At 43.7% G+C, this 16,349-nt stretch overlaps 1 protein-coding gene across 2 annotated transcripts in view; it reads left to right on the top strand.

The window, feature by feature from the left end:
- Positions 1-16,349, top strand: part of CHCHD6 (coiled-coil-helix-coiled-coil-helix domain containing 6) — a 120,001-nt gene that overhangs the window by 35,618 nt on the left and 68,034 nt on the right. For both annotated transcript variants that reach the window (XM_082767964.1, XM_082767963.1), the window contains exon 5: positions 1,160-1,243. In XM_082767964.1, coding sequence (XP_082624090.1) covers positions 1,160-1,243 — 84 coding nt within the window. The remainder of the gene's footprint in view (positions 1-1,159; positions 1,244-16,349) is intronic.

Below are 16,349 nucleotides of genomic sequence, written 5' to 3'. Positions count from 1 at the left end.
TTCCTGTCCCAGCTGCTTTATCACATCAGACCAGCGTTTTCTGTGACTGTGCCATCATTTAAGGTTAGGAGCAGTGCTGCTGGGACACTGTGTGTTAGCAAGGTGTGTGTACACATTAACACCAGCCTTATTAGTCAGTTTGAAAGGTCTTCTGTCTGGTGGTAACTTATGAGGCCCCAGAGATCTTGGGGTGGGGTAGAGGAAGAAACACAAGTGCTGTTCCTCTTGTTATTGTTGCTTTTTATTTTTAGGTTTAAAAAGCTTGGGTCGGTTCCATCAATGCCATGTTTTCTTAATGCTCGTTCAGTTTAGGGGTGGGAATGCCGCAAAGTGCTGCCGGCCTTAAAGAGCTGAAAGGCAAAAGCCATTGCTAGAAACACAGCTTGGGGTTTGTTTTTCTTTTAAATGGGCATTGTCTAGATGACGGCCAGGTTAGGCTTTAAGGATGTTTCCATACACCAAGTGTGCCGTTGTGGAACTGCCACACTTAAACCTTGGAAGAATGAAGAGAAATTCTGGCTCCCATCTCCCCTCCAAATCTGCATCACCCAAACAGAGGAGCCCTGGTGTTTGAGCAGAGAGCACATGAAGAGAATACTTAATTGTCGCAGCAGTCTTACATCGGTGTGTAAAAGCACAAGCACGGGCTGTGAGGATGTGTTGCTTACAGAAGTGCTGCTGTAGGCTTGGGTTTGGTGTTTCCGTCGTGATCGTAGGGGTGCGTTATATCTCTAGGAGTTTGCTGACACTCCAAGGAACAAGTGTTGATGAAGTGGAGGATTCGAGGTTTATTTTTAAGGCAATGTGGGGAACGCTGAAGTGGAGCAATAAACATCACGATTCGTGTAACGCGCTTTGCTAAGGTGGACTTCTGAAAAAGATGGTGGCAAAGTCCAGACAAATCACACTTCTATAATTATAGGTTTTCAGTTAAAAAGGAGAAATAAAAACAAGGTAATGAGCTTGAATATGATACTATTTAGAGTGTTTCAGACCCAGAGCACTGAAGGTTTGCAGTTCCACTGGCAGGCATCCTGTACACCTGGCCTGAGCAACGTGGATTTTCTGTGTTCCTTCCAGCCTGCGTCCCATGAGCTTTCCTTGCCCTTGTGCTCTTTAATTGCTTCTTCTACTGATGCTTCTTTGTTCTTCTTCCCAGGCCATGGAGCTGCAAGGCAGGGAGGCAGAGCTGAAGAGGCAAGAAGCCTTCTATAAAGAACAGTTGGCCCGCATTGAGAGGAAGGTAAGGCTACCTTGTCTGTCATTTGTGGCCTCCGAATGCTAACAGGATCAGTTGTACATCTGAGCAGAGAAACAAGAAGCATTGTGCTGAAACCTGGAACTGTTAGCACCCATTATCTGCCCCCCTATTACATAATTAAATAATGAAAAAGCTGTTTAAACTAGATGATTTTTTTTAAAGGTTTACGGTAATTCAAACTCTTTTCTTTTTCAGCATACGGTTTAGGTGAAAGCTAGGTTTGCTTTGTTTTTTATTCCTTTTGTTAGAAATCCTTTGCTAAATTAAAAAAAAAAAAATCACAAATCTTGCTATAAATATGAATTAAAGTTGTGTTATTAATTTTTCTCTGGGGACCCCAACAGTTCAAACTATGTTGCTGCAGCACACTGCTGCTTGCTGGATAAGCCTCTGAAATGAACATGATTTAAAGAGACACCGTCAAGCATCTTTTAAGCCTGAAATGACCTTTGAAAATCCATTTAGGGATTTGAATCTCTCCCCTAAACGTGGGATTTGCTTCTCAGTTTAATTGTTTACCATGATGAGTTTTTAAAAATTGATGCCTTAAAAATAGGAGCAGCCATGCTGTTCCTTATGAACTAATGTGGTTTTCACTTCCTGGCAAAATGAAATAATGTTGTAAGTAGTCTTTGTTTTTTTTTAATAAATGTGGAAAATAATCTTCTTCAATTTGAAACAATTAGACCTCCTGACAGGGAGTTGCATACATCCGACTTGTAGTTATGTGACTAAAAAGAAATGCAAAGCAATGAACAAGGTGGATCGTAAAGAGACAGAGAAATCAATCAGCTTTACTACCAATATGTGGCATGATGGTGAATATAGAATGCAGGAAAATTACAGATTATAGAAATGGAAGCAAACTGTTGGGATATCTATTCCCCTTCGCCTTCCTTGCTACTGCATGATTGTCCGTGCAGCTCTTTTTTAAAGCCATTGATGCTAAAACATGCCCACGAGCAATTTCACGTGATGCGATTTTGCAACACTTTAATCCGTACAGTTCATTAAAAAATAAACTATTAGAACTACCACTCAGCGTTGCATTCAGATTTTAAATTCTATTTCTAGATAATGGGGATTGTTCAGTGAAATTGCAAACAATCTAGCAGCTATCGTTCTAATTATCACAGTTGTCCATATGTTCATACGCAAAGGGAATTTTTGCAATTTCTTGGTCTCATGCTGTGTGCTTCTATTATATTCTTCTCTCCAGATCTGGTCCCACAAAGCGGAAACCGCAGGGAAAATTTGTATGTGTGTCTGTCCTTTATGGACAGTGGAATGGGGAGAAGTTTGTGTCCAGTCTGCATTGTCACAGTCGTGAAGTCTTTTGTTGCATTTTGCGTTTCCTTTTCAGAGCTGTATCCCTTTTACGGGTAACCTTTCAAACAAGGTGATGGATATTTTAGCGCAGGATCTTCTCGGAGGGGTCAGGTGCTCGGCCATGGTCCTGTTCAAATGGTGGAGGTGCACAGAAACTGCCTCCTAGTTCTTAGGTGTAGAAAAGCAAGGAGATACAAATTACAGGGTTTCTTTCCTCTCTTGAAACACTAGATAGTTTCTGACCCTTAAACACTAGCATTTTGCTGGTAATAAAGTGGAAGAATGCCTTCAACTGTTAGTCTGGATTGGAGTGGGAGGTGGTGGGGGCTAGGAGAGAGAGGAGAGAAATGTACTTGAAACAGTGTAATAAAGCTTAATTGTATTAGTTTTGAAAAAGGTTTTCGATCTCTCTGGATAATTTTATTCCTGTAATGGTTGGAAAGATGGAAAACACAGCGCAGAACAATCTTTTTTATTAGCTGTTGCTTTTATATAATTCTGCTTTTATTTGTTGAATACACGCAGACCTTGACATTTATTTATTTATTTATTCCTTCCACTGTAAGAAAACCTTCCAACTATTATATATAAAAATGTACATATAAACATACGTTTATATTTATGGTGTATTTATTAAAGAAAAAAAGTACCGGGGTGAGGTGAGGAGGAGCTCAGCAGTAGCAATTCACTTTCTCTTTTCAGGGGGATGGTTATTTGGAGCATGGCTTGGAGGTGTCGGGCTAGGAGTTAATGGTTGTGATGGCTCAGTGTGGAGTTAAAAAGCCAAAATTTCTCCTCCTAGGAGACTGTCAGAATTCCCCCTCTCCTCACCTTTTCCATAACTTTGTTTTCAAGAACAGAAGTCCTGCAGATTTGTTTGGAAAGGATGTTCAGCACACTTGATGGAGACAACCAAGTACCTTCCTGGTAGGATGCTAAGAACAATAGCATTATGTCCGAGGAGCATTTTTCTTACAACACAGTAGCTGCTGCACTGGATCAGGCAGACTGTTCTTCTTCGTCTGACAGCGGTCAGTTTAAAAGACTTAGCAGGAAGATGCAAATAATCCCCAACCCCCTAAGTAAATTAAAAATAAAAAAAAATAATGCTTGGAGAATGACTTGGAGAAAAGTCTTCCTGAGTGTTGTCAGTCAGAGGCTGACACATGCCCTGCTGCAAAACAGTTTATTTTCATTCAGTATTTTGATTCATTGTAATGGAGCTTGGATTACTGCCAGCACTCTTCTATGTGTCTCAGCCACTTTTTTCTGAACTTGTTTAGCTCTCTGCCTTGATAGCACGTGGCATTATGTGCCACGGGTTAACTACGTACTCTATAAATTCTGTTACCAATTTCAAATACTTTTTGTCATTTCATATGCCTTATGTGAAAGGAAGAGAATTCCTTTTATCCTCCATTATTCATTATCTGTAGATTTCTGTTCTTTTCCCTTCCCATTAAGCTGAGCAGTCCTCACCTTTTTTCAGCCTCTGCTTGTGTATGATTTTTTTCCAGGTTTCTCATTCTACCTGGTTGTCTTTGAGCCCTTTTCCTCTGGCAGTTCCGTCTTTGAGATGTATTGACCAGAATTGAACTCCGTAGTTCCCTAGAATGCAGCAGATTGTGTGAATATGTTATCCCTTTAGTTTGTAATCTCTAAAAGAGTACTGTAATCTACTGGACAGAGCACAGAATTGGAAGCAAAAAACCTCCTCATTTTCTAATAGTTGTTTCTCTTTGGGGAGTTTGAAACAATTACTTAGCCCATCTATCTCAGTTATTCCATCTGCAAGATGGAATAGCTTATAATGGGAGGGCAGCGCGTTGTGAAACAGGAAAGCTATAGAAATGCTAAAAAGGCTTTGCCTTTAGTTTTGCATGAGGTGAACTATGGGTGTACCTTATTTCAAAGAGACCTTAAACACGGCTTCTCTAGACAGTCTTTTATTAAAGTTTTCACAGAAAAGGGCATGTATTAAGAAATGATTTCAGCGTTTCAACTTTGGAGTTTTTCTCTACATCTTCTACTGAAGCCCTGGAAAAAGTAAGACGTGGTGCTTTGTCACAGCAAAAATGCCTCTAGTTCCATGTGCTGGTCCTGAGTGGCTAAAAGAGGATGTCCAGGGACTGAGTGCAATTGTGTGTGATACTTGTTCCTCATGCTGCTTCTGACTGTGGTCATTTGTGATTCAGATGTCTGCGTGTTTACTAATCCTAGGTGGGTTGTTTATTTTCTGTAGAGTTGCCTAGTCTCTTGCTCAGTCTGTAGCAAGCAGTTCCCGGCACGGCTCTGTGTTGTGTGAACAATTGCTTCCTTCTGCGTGTTTTGAACCAGAAAGCTTGAACCTTTTAATTTCATTTGATGTCCTTTCTTCATGACAGCTGGATCAGTGACAGTAAGTCCTCTTCTCCTTCCTGCCTCATGGTTTTGTAGATCTCTGCCGTATCTTCTGATGCCTTCTCCAGTTGGGCTGAAAGGTTCTGGCTTCTTAGTTGCTCCCTATGGAAGTCTTACCATACTTTAATCATCCTGGCTGCTCATGTATGAAACTTTTCCACGTCTACTTAATCCTTTCTGAGAGGTGGGAACCAGAACTGCATGCGCTGTGGTCAAGATACAAGTGAACCATAAATTTATATGGTAGCCTTTTGAGAATTGTTATTCTGTTCTGCTGCTTTCTTATGGGGTGCCTAATGCTTGATTTGCATTTCTGACTTCTGTTGAGTAAATGCTGAACACTGCTCCTAGCAGCACTCGGCTCTTCTGAGTGCATGAAGCAGCTGTCCTAGGATTGAACCCAGACTGGCGTTCATTGTTGGGAGATATTCTCCTCAATCCACCTTTATTTAGGGTGGACTTTTTATGTATCAGATTGTCAGGGATTGTAGGTGTGTGAAGGACTGTTAGATTTAGTTTTGCTTGCAGTGGATGCTTTTTAAATCTCTTTTCTCTTTTTAAAAAACAAACAAATGCGATTTTTATTGAATAAATACTTTGCAGATGATCGGGATACTGGTGTGCTCTTGATCTTCCATGGTAGTTGATTGTAGTTGTGGGTTTCAGTCTCTTGGGTTTCTTGGAAGTTTTTGTTTTGGAGTGCCTGAAGTATTTTGGTAACTGGGAAAATTGCAGGAAATGGATCCTTTGAACCGACCATTTCTTACGTGACTGTGTAATTGGCAGAGTTTGAAGCTGATGATGCAGACATTCCCTTCCAGGCTGATATTTCCAGTTTGGCTCTCTTAATCTCCAGTAAGTAATGCAGTAATGAGACCTGCGTAATTTGGTAGAAGTGGTTAAACTTCTAATTCTAATTTGTCAGAGTGATTTTACACGTCATCCATGTAATCTGGGGTTGTTTCACAAAACGTGGGTCTTGTCTCAACTGCTCCAAAGGCGGCTTTGTACTGTGGAGTCCCTCTGGGTAGAAGGGATGAGAGCTGGGCCTGGCTCTCAGAAAGGAGAACCTTAGAAACATGTACTTGGAGAAGCTTAAGCTGGCATGGCTTCATGCCTGTATATGTTACTGAGAAGCATGGGCAGGAAGGAGGTGAAAGGAGCTCGGTAGCACTGGTTAGCATACGTACTGCTGAGAGCTGGTGTTTGTATTCGGGATGCTGGGTATTTGTGGCCCTGCCATCTCCTAATGGTAGAAACATCCTTAAAGTACAGTCAGAAGGAAATGCAGGTATCAGGAGATTTCACTTAGCCTATTAGTTTTATGTGTTCTCCCAGATAAATACGTTTGATTTGTTTTGCTGTTTGGCCTCTTACTCGCTTTAACCTCACAAAAGGTGAGGGTGGTGCTGCGCTACAGAAAAACCCGGGTAGCTCTCTGGAGCCGCGTAAAACAGCAAAGAGGCTGGAGGTAATCTCGGCAGATGAAGTGGAACTCCATGCTATAAATTGATGTCTCTTCTTTGTTTGGATTTTCCTAAGCTCCAGCTCCCACGTTATCTTTTATTATGTGGCTGTGGACTACTGTGAGCAGTGGGTACATTAATATGCAACGTTTTCTGCTCGTAGCTTTTCAGAGCAGTCCGTAGCAGAGGCATTCACAAGATGTAGCGTATTTATGCAAGGGGGAAAGGAATGCATTAAACAAATACAATTTTTTATTAATAAGGTAGACTGCACCTCTTTCTCTGCACAGCTTCACAAATCTTGTAATTTTGTCTGTAGTGCTCACCTTGTTTGTTTTGTTTAAATTAATCTCCTTTTGCCCTTGCACTTAGCATTTAATTCGCGTTTGTAAGGCATTTAGCGTGCATAAAGAATGGGAGGAGGTGAGCTTATCAAAATAAGCTTGTTGCTGTTGGCCTTGGTGCTTGTTCTTGGAGCAGTTTCCCACTTCAGATGCACCAGGGCCACCCCTGCGTGCGAGTGCCCTGTCACTTCTGTGCCTTTTGGCCAGCAACTCCTCTCAATGAACATCCTGCCAGAGAAAGTGACAGTACCCTGAGGGGAGGGGAAAAAAACCTTCCAGGATGATCTGTCCATATGGGTTCTTCACGATCGATTTTCAGCCTGTTCTGTGGGGCTGAACAAACTGATGGCCCTCGGCAAAGCTGGCAGGGGGGTGTCTGTTGAAGGGCACAGGGAATCCAATCCGTTCCTCAGTTGGGATCCCTGGATGCGTTTGTATCCACGAGACCTGAAGAGCACACACCTGGTTTGAAACAGAAAGCAGCATTAAGGTGTCAGTCTTCAGCTGGGCCCCTTGCCCTCTCGGTGGGAGTTGAAGATTCAGAGCCCTTTTCGAAAGGAGATGATAGGTCTTGGCAGGTGTCACCTGCCAAAACACCACTTATTTTCTCAATAAAATGGCCTGTAACTTCTTAGGGCTGCACGTGAGCTGTTGCTGTTCGGAAGTAGTTCTTGTCCCCTCCTTCATAACTGAGTCTTACAGAATTTACAATTTCTGCTTTTTTCTAACCCAATTTATTGAAATTTCATCTCAGGCCCTGCTACAAACCCTTCCTCCTGCTAAAACCGCAGTTTTATGTGAACCTGCAACAGCTGCAATCCAAAAAAGCAGTTTGCCTTTCAGGCCAGTGGAGCAATGTAGCGAAGCACCCAGTTCATCAAACTGTTGATTTCATCTTCTGAGCACAAGAAGGATAATCCCCGGTATAGTTTGCTGAAGTGTTTGCTGATAAGATCCTTCCTAATCATCCAGATCACTTCCCAGTGCTTGGGCTGTCTGTCTGAGGCTGTGACGTTCCCTTTCATGTGGCGGTGGCTCTAGCAGTCTCTCGGGGCACTGCCTTTGGTCCTTAGAGAAAGAATATACTTGGGAGATTTTGTCCTGTTTGTGAGTTAAATTTCCAAGCAGGAACAAAATGGGAAAAAAAAAGAACGAACCTGGAATCGTCGTCTGAACCACTCCTGACCCCCATCCTCTTCCTCTTTTCACTTATTCACAGACATTAACTGTCATACAGGGTAGGAGGAGGGCACACAGCATCCATCCTGAATTCCCCCTTTCCCCTGGCGTCTGCTAGGGCTGAAGAGCACGGCGAGGAGCTGCCTCTCCATCGCTGCCTGCAGGGAGAGGTCGCTTCGCTGTCACCACTGGCCAACGTGCGAGCTGACTTGGGTACCCTGTGCTCCATCCAGCCCTTTAATGCTTGTTTTGCTGAAAGCTTGTAAAGTTTAATAGTTAATGTACCTCGGTACACCAGCTTTCAGAGATCAGATAAATTGATTGGTAATTTGATGAGCTCAAAGAACATCTATAATAGGGTAAATAAAATGTGTTAGATGTCAGCGCTGCCTCTCTGCCTTCTCTGCAGCGTGCGCGCTCTCTCTTCAATATGTGTTGACTGATGTACAGTACATTACATCAAATTACGAGCAGCCTCTATGCAAACAGCAACTAAGTGTTTGCTTCCTTTTCAGTCTCCACGATTAGTGGAGAGATGCATTTGCAGTCTGCGTGCTGAAGGGTGAACTGTCAGAGCCTCACGGGTGATTTTGTTTCCCTGGCATTTCGAGTACCTTTGCAGAGGGAGAATGATGCTTATGGGCTGCTTCATCTTGAAGGAATCCATCCTCAGGCTCGACTTGTGAAATAAATGTGGCAACGTGTGGTTTGAACTTAGTGTCTTAACACTGAATTTAGCAGCTGAATTTAGATAACAATCTGGTATCTGGTCTCATCAGTGTATCACTATGAAGACTTGTTAAAGGCAGAACAAAAAGACCTAGAATGTAATCTTGCCTCTTTGTTAGAACCGAGCACCAGAGCGTGTGTCCAGTCTGGTCCAAAAAGAGCAAAACAAGCCTTGATTTTGTCTTCTCTTTGGAAGCTTTGTCCATTACATGACATTTCTGATACCACCCCCCATTTATATTCACCCCACTTTTCCCTTCATTCATTCGTTTGCTTATTGCCTATTAGCATAGACTTCTGTTTTGTCTTTTTGTTGTTGATGAGCTTGTTTATTAGCAGAAAGGTATTTATAAATGCGTGTACATACAGGGCTCACTATTAGCAGTGAAGACAGAGCTACTTTCTGGTGGGAAGCAGGGCGCACATGCGCGCACACACGCGCTCTCTCAGCTATTTTTTACTGTGGTGTAGTTGTACCCTAGCACCAAGTACATTATCCTGCTGCAATAAATACCAGTGCTGCCTGTTATTTCTGTGTAATTGGCCAACCAGTGTACAATTAATTTTTGGCCCTGTTACTGCAGTATTGGCTACTTTATGAAACTGTGGAGAGTTAGCACAGTGAATTGATTAAATATGTTCCAGACCTTAGGCTGGAGTCTGTGTGTCTGCTGGGATTTGGATGATTGAAGCTTGCGTTCCTCTTGGGACATTCCGGATTTAGACTTGGTCTTGGAAATTGTTTCAGGTAGACAAAACTTCCCTGTGTGCGGAATCTGCTTGTGTGAGACCCTGACTTTGGGGAATGTGAGATTTCTGTTTCAGCCCGCGGTGTGCCTTCTGCGTGTGGCAGGAAAAAGGGCATCGATATTGAGACCGAGGCCTGGGTCCCTTTTGAAAATGTCCACGAAATTCTAGCTTTGCCCTTATGGAATACGCTTTCGTCATGTTGCTGGAAAACGAAGCTAATAATTAATCTGAAAATTGGGCAGACTCCACAGAACATCTCAAATTTGTGCTGAATTAAGCAGTCCAGAGATGGAGCTTTAAAAAGGGACTACTCTGCATTTACAGTGGCTGTACCTCCTGAAGTGAGGGTGTTTAGTGGTTTACCGTGGGTGTGTTAAATACATGTTTCATGACAGCCCAGGGCCTCTTCTCCGAAGGTTTTCCCCCATCTGTCAGTCATTTTAGAGAAACATACAAATAAGAGCTATTCCAGTTTCTTGAACATATAATGCTCGTTCCCAGAATGACTCAGAAGGAGCTTGTAAATAACATGTTTTAATGTTCTGAAATATACGGGCACCGTCAGGCTCACTGTGAGGTCTTGAACCGCTACAACTTGTATTTGTTTTGCCTGTCTCAATCTCCAGACCCCGGGATGATGTCTGCTGGGTTCCTTTTGCATGCTTGTTTTGGGGGATTAGCTGCTTGTTTCACTACCCATTCTGCTGTCCCCAAATGATTCCCATCTCCCTTTACCATTAAACACCTTGACTTGAATGAGGATTACCTGAGTCACCCATTTGCAGTCTACCCCCATTATAAATAAATCCAAGCTGACAACTGATTTTGTTTTATTTTTTTGAAGATAAACATGTCTTAGACACCCATGTGCAGAGTCCAACCCCGATGAGTGCTGAGAGGGGAGTTTTGTCCTGTTACGTGCCCACCGGTAGCCACCAGGTAGAAGAAGCTGCCCTGCACAGGGGGTGACCACAGGGAGAAGCGAGGGCCAGAAAATGTTGGGTGGCCACTTCTCCCCTGTCCATCTGCAAGAGGCAATGGGGGGGCGAGAGACAGGAGAAGTAAATGCAGGAGCTGAGATAAAACCCTCAGCCCTGATTTAAGGAGACTTGTAATAAGTAGGTCATTTTACGAGAAGAGCTAGCTTTGCTTTTCCTTCCCAATTACTGCATTTCAGGTCTTTTCATAAGGAAAAAAGGCTTAATTCCTCCTCCCTCCTCTTCCCTCCCCATTCTTCTCAACAGAAGCCACATTTTTCCTTATATAACTCCAAGCTGCAATGTTGCTGGGAGCTCGCATGCCTGGGTCAGTCCTGGAGTGCCTGGATTTTCTTCCCCTGGAGATGTCTCGTGATGTATTGGCTGGTATACAGAAATCATCTAATTTGCCCTGACATGCAGCAAGCCTTGAACTGGCTGGGCCGTGGTTTCTGAACCAGGGAAGAAGACTCACGTATGGCTGCATGAAACTGCTGTGTCGTGTCCTCGCCCGGGCCTGTGTATGAATCGAGAACCTTCAGCTGCTCTCCACAGCCATTATTTTTAAACTTTCATTTTCATGGCAGCTATGTATACCATAAAATTTCCTTTGGCCTCTCAGGGGATTAAGAACAGCACGGGAGGCCTTTCACCTTTAGGTCATTCCTTCAGACACTGCTCCCATCGGCAGCAGCAAAAAGCCATTATCCTGAGGGCTAATCAGTCATTTGGGTGGCACCGAGATAATAACTCTTCTTCCAGTTAGAGGCAAGTTTTTGTTGCAGCAAGGGAAAAAAAGTCCTGGCTGTTGGTCTCTGTGATAGGCAGCACGTGTCCCAGTGAGGAATACCGAGGTTGTCCTTGTGAGGTGAAACTAGGACAGGGCTGGGTTGGAAGTGTGTGAGCGTTTGCTCTGTGGAGAGAGGATTTTGCTTCAGGTCTGCAGTGTTTGTGTTGGTTTATTGTTTTCTTCATGTTAATCTCCAGCAAAAGTATAGTCGTGTCCCCTCTTAATGTTCCTGTTACCTGATTTCTAGGCTCAAGCCACCCCCAGGTGACGGGTCAGGATGCTCTTGGTCAATAGTTATAGGGGAAAAAAAAAAAAAGTATTTTGTTTATGAGCCTGAAAAATCCACTTACAGCACCGTTTCCCAAGCCTTTTCCTATAATACCCTTTATCAGCTATGGCAACAAACCCCAATTAATACAGATGTTTATGCCAAAATAATTCTTTGGGAGCTTTGAGCTTCCTTTCATTGCTGCCTCATTTAGGCCCCAAGACCAAGCCCGGTGCAGTTTGCATGCGGGACACCTTGCTGTGAGAGATCCTTCAGGGCTTAGGTTTGGAGAGCAGATTTAGCTTAAGTCTGGGATGCTTTTCTGGTGTCAAGTCAATAAATGATTATTCCTATGATTCTGTGCTGGGCCAAAAGTGAGAAATGCCTCGATCCCGTCCCTCCGCCCGGACTCTGTACTGGGCAGTTCGAGGCTGGTGGTGCCCAAATGGTGTTCGAGGCTGGAGGAGATGTTGTACCAGGGCTGTGGCAGCCTCTGGCTGGGAGGGAGCAGTCTGTACCAGAGGACAGAGGAACATACCCATGTGCTGTGCCCGGAGGTGTTTGATTTCCATGTTACTATTTACTTCTCAGCAGCCCCCCTGTGAAGGTGCCTTTCAGCTCCCTGGCAGCCCGCGGTCCTTCTGCTTGGAGGGGCTTCTCTTTGGAGACTTCACAAGCTCTTTGCCAGCTGCAGAGATGTCTCTTCAATGCCTTGTCCTCTTCAGAGGAGGCAAAACTACTCTGCTGAAAACCACGTGAAAGAAAAGATCACTAAAAGCAGAGAGAATGAGACTGCCAAAGATGGAAAGGAAATTGCTTACAAATACTTTCTGATTTCTTTCTTATCCCTTTTACCATCCCTCCTCCTTTGTCCTCCTTGGCTTTTTATCTCAGGATAAACATCGTGTTTATTTTCAGTTTACTGTGGGGAGGATTTCAATCCATTTTGAATAGCAAAATAAATACAAAATGATACTGGTGTTCTTTTCTCTGGAATAGCTGCTGCCTTGCGGGGAGAACAGGCGATTTTGTGACTGAGGTATTGTAAAGACAGGCCCAAAGAATCCGTGTTACTCCATTTTCTTTTTCTTGTTAGCAGCATTTTATATTGTATTTTGTTTTCCTTTTTATCTAATAATCAATGTTTCTTGGTAGAAATCATCTAATAAGTTGTTTCCAACTGTAAGATAAATATATCCTTACTTTATGATGTTTGTCTATGTATTTTTAATAAAGGGGTATGAAATCGAGTCATCCTAGTAAAACTACTTTTGAGCTGTGGAGATGGGAGCTTTTTCCAGCTATTCATTAACTAAGATTTCCATCTCACTGAAAGATAAGTGAACACTGTCTCCATTTTTTTTTTTTTTTTTTAAGTGAGACACCAATGCTTAAGGTTAGTATTTTCTATAATGGCTTTTGTTACTTTTTGGTTGTCTGTGTGCAGCTTATTTTTTTTAGATGTGCTGATTACCAGTAACCTGAGCTTGAAGTTTTGAATAATGAGCTCCTGAGCATCTCCAGACAGAGCCACGAGCCAGCGGGCACTTCTGAAAGTATGGATTTGTCTGTGTCATTAACCATGTACAGTGACCTGTAAAGTCCTAGCGGTCTTTTTGGCTGTAATCATTAAACCAGCCTCTACTACGGGAGAAAATGGGGAGAGAAGCTGCAAGCAGAGTGAGAGAAACCTGCCTGAAAATACAAATATCTCCAGAAAATGCTCTGGGAGTAATAATAATAAAGAAAAAGTATGGTGGCAAAATAAATTGCTGCTGCTATGATTTTTCTTCCTCTCCCAAGTTTGCCTCTAGTATGGCAGTTTCTCTCCCTTCGATAAATAAATGCAAAGATGAGAATCGCTGCCAAAAACTGTCACATTTCTGGAACTTTCAGCCCCTGATTATTCACATTAAGCCTCCCCCCCCAGCAGTACAGTATTCTGAATATGTACACCCACCATTCTGTCAGATCTGTGCAGTCTGCGTCTGGTTCATCTTCTGTGTCTTTGATGTGCTCCATAACGTAGGCAAAGAGAGGTCTGATAGTCTCTCTAAAAACCTGACAGTTTGTGTGACAATCTGTCCACGAATCCACAGGCTCCTTGTCAACCAAATGAGCCTTTGAATATCAGAGGTTTTTGGAACAGTGCTTGCAGCATTGCATATGCACTGAGGGGAGAGTACAACAGGCTTCCTCGTAACCTAAGAGATGTCTGCATTTTCCTTAATCATTTCAGGGACATCTCATCATTGCTTGTTGGCTGGTTCTCAGCCCCGCACATGTCGGGGTTATTTAGCAAAGCTTGATTTACTGCAAGCTGCACATGGAGAGTGATTTGCGATTGGGGGTAGAGGAAAGACCCTGGGAGGGGGGTGGGACTTGCAGGCTTTGGCGTGCTTCTGGCTTTTTGTTTGTTTGTTTCTTACAGTGACTCTCTTCCTTGCAGTTCCCTTTCCCCGTGGATGTGATGCATTTGCTTCAGTATTTTGTAGTCCTCTTGCACGTTCCTCTGCCCTGGGTTCCCTCCTCCTGCTCTGGCTTCCTGTGGGACTGCAGCGCGTTGCTTCCCTTAGCTACCCGCCGTGGGAAGGGATGGAGTCCTGAATGCAACTCAGGTTCTGAGATACGGGACAGGAGCTGTTAACAGGGCCAGTTGCCTGTGGTTTGGCAACGGGCTGAGGGATATTCTCAGCAGCAAAAGCAGGGACTTTGAGCTGCCGCCTTCCCGTCCGAGGTGGTGGGAGTTCTGCTGGAGGCTCTGTCAAATCCCAGCTTTAGTGTGATGGCAGCAAACCTTAACTACAACATTCTCCTTGTTTCTTCCCAAAATAAGCTTCCGTGATGGGTCTGACAGGGAAATGTACTTAATATATATATTTTTAAACGTATGACAAGTACTTGATGACTGCCAGCTTTCTATTTTTTCCCCTTTGGAGCTCTGGTCAGCCTCCTAGTGAAACTTTCACTCTGGTACTGCTGATACTCCAGTACCTCGCTTCTTCCCCTCTCCTCCCCTTCCATTGCCGTTGTCTCTCCCAGACAACACCTAGCTGGTAGAGGCAGCATCCTGTGCTCCTGTACTTTGTTCCTGGTGTAGTGACAGCTCTGCAGACAGGACCTGTACATCAGTCTGTGAGTGGTGGTGCATCTTTGCAGCCCAGCCTGGGCATTCGGCAGCCCTGGCTGTGCCCACGGGCTGCGGGCACTGCGTTATCTGCGTGGCTCAGCCGGGTTTCAGAAGTCTCCAAAGCAGATGCTGAAAACCCTTGATGTTTAATCGATGCCTGGGAAGCCTGTTTACCTGCACTTGTCAGGTGTAATTGATTCGGGCATTTACTGTGAATTCTTCACCTAGGACTTCTCGCTCCTATATTAAACTTTCTGCTAGGAGAGCGCGGAGCGATGCTCTCCCGGCGCAGTTTTAACATTAATCTGGGCCTTTCACATTGCTAGTGCTGTCCTTGTCAGAAAGCCTGGGTTGCCTGCTGGCATTTTATGGCCTTTCTCTTTGAAGGTGCTTTTTACCTTCCAGAGTTTGTGTTTAAAGAACTACTAATGCTATATTTGCAGTCTTTTAGAACAGCGTGCCATGAAGCAATCTCATAGAAATGCAGCGTTTAATTCTTTCTGTTTTTTTTCTTCTTCTTTTTCTTTTTTTATTTGCTGCTTCTTTGCCTTTTAATCACTTCTATAGTAATAGTTTCTTAATGTTGTTGACTGTCTTTCTGATGTGAAGATAATGTGAGGCTTTTCTGCACGTTTCCAGTGAGGCGCTCCCCAAGCTCGCAGCTTTTTGCAGAAGTTCTGCTATCGTCTTGCCACGAGGTACGTGTTTTACTGGGCTCCTTCCAGAGTACCTTCGTGGAGACAGTCAGGCTCTGGTGTGCAGACTTGGTCTGGGACTGTAAACCCATTCTCACCCTGATGGTGTATCTCAGCGTGGGACCCGGTTTTTGGGGTGTAGCCTTGTTGATTCACTGCGTGGTGCAGGGCCAGCAGCTTGACCTTTTTGTGTCTAGCTTGTTATCCATGCATTAAACCTGGCTGTGGCATGTCTCCCCAGATCCACCTCCTTAAACTTTCGTGAGGATTGGTATTTTGTGGGATCTTATCTTTGAGACGCTGTCTAGATATGCTACAGAGTTAATATTTTGCTTTAATTGCAAGATAACATTACAGTCATGAGAAGATCTGTTCGAACAGGAACATAGTTCTGCCCAGAACTAGTTTAACTTCCCTGTGTTGTTACTGTGAACATTGCTCTTTTTCTGGCGTCTCTGAATCTTAATCCAAAATTTATGATCTCACAGCCTATTGCCGAAGGAAAGAATAGAATGACACAAATTCAATGCTCTCATTTCATTATTGGTCTCAGCGGGAGGAGTGGATGAACCCACACATGAACAGCAAACAACAGGGCTGTGTTTAGAAGTTGGCTTTGGCTAAAAAAAAAATCTTTTCTCCTTATCAGCAAGCTGTAGTTGCTTGCATCTCTTCTTTATTACCTTTTGAGGAAAAAAAAAACAACACTTGAATTCTCATAAAAGCAGTTTAACCCTTGGCTTCTGTGCTCTTCTGATGTGCTTTATATGCAATTTTCTCTTCCTTGTTAATCAGCCTCTGTGTGTACGAGCACTTGTGCTTGGTAGGAATGAGAAAACGCGAGCGGTGTCTTTTAGCTAAACGTGGGCTGAGCAGGAACTCGGGAGGAGCGAGCTCAGGAGGTGAAGAGATTGCTTCTTGCAACGTGTCCTGAAATTCCCGAGCTCCCCGTTCTGGACCAAGGCCGATAGCAGTGATTGATGGTGTAGGTTGATTGCAACAGATCCAAGGGGTCAGCCGGCGAAAAGATC

Source organism: Aythya marila, assembly GCF_965140915.1.
Source record: "Aythya marila genome assembly, chromosome: 10".
Taxonomy (NCBI): Eukaryota; Metazoa; Chordata; class Aves; order Anseriformes; family Anatidae; genus Aythya; species Aythya marila.
The sequence above is the reverse complement of the archived record's forward strand: the minus strand, read 5'-3'. Positions and strand labels throughout refer to the sequence as shown.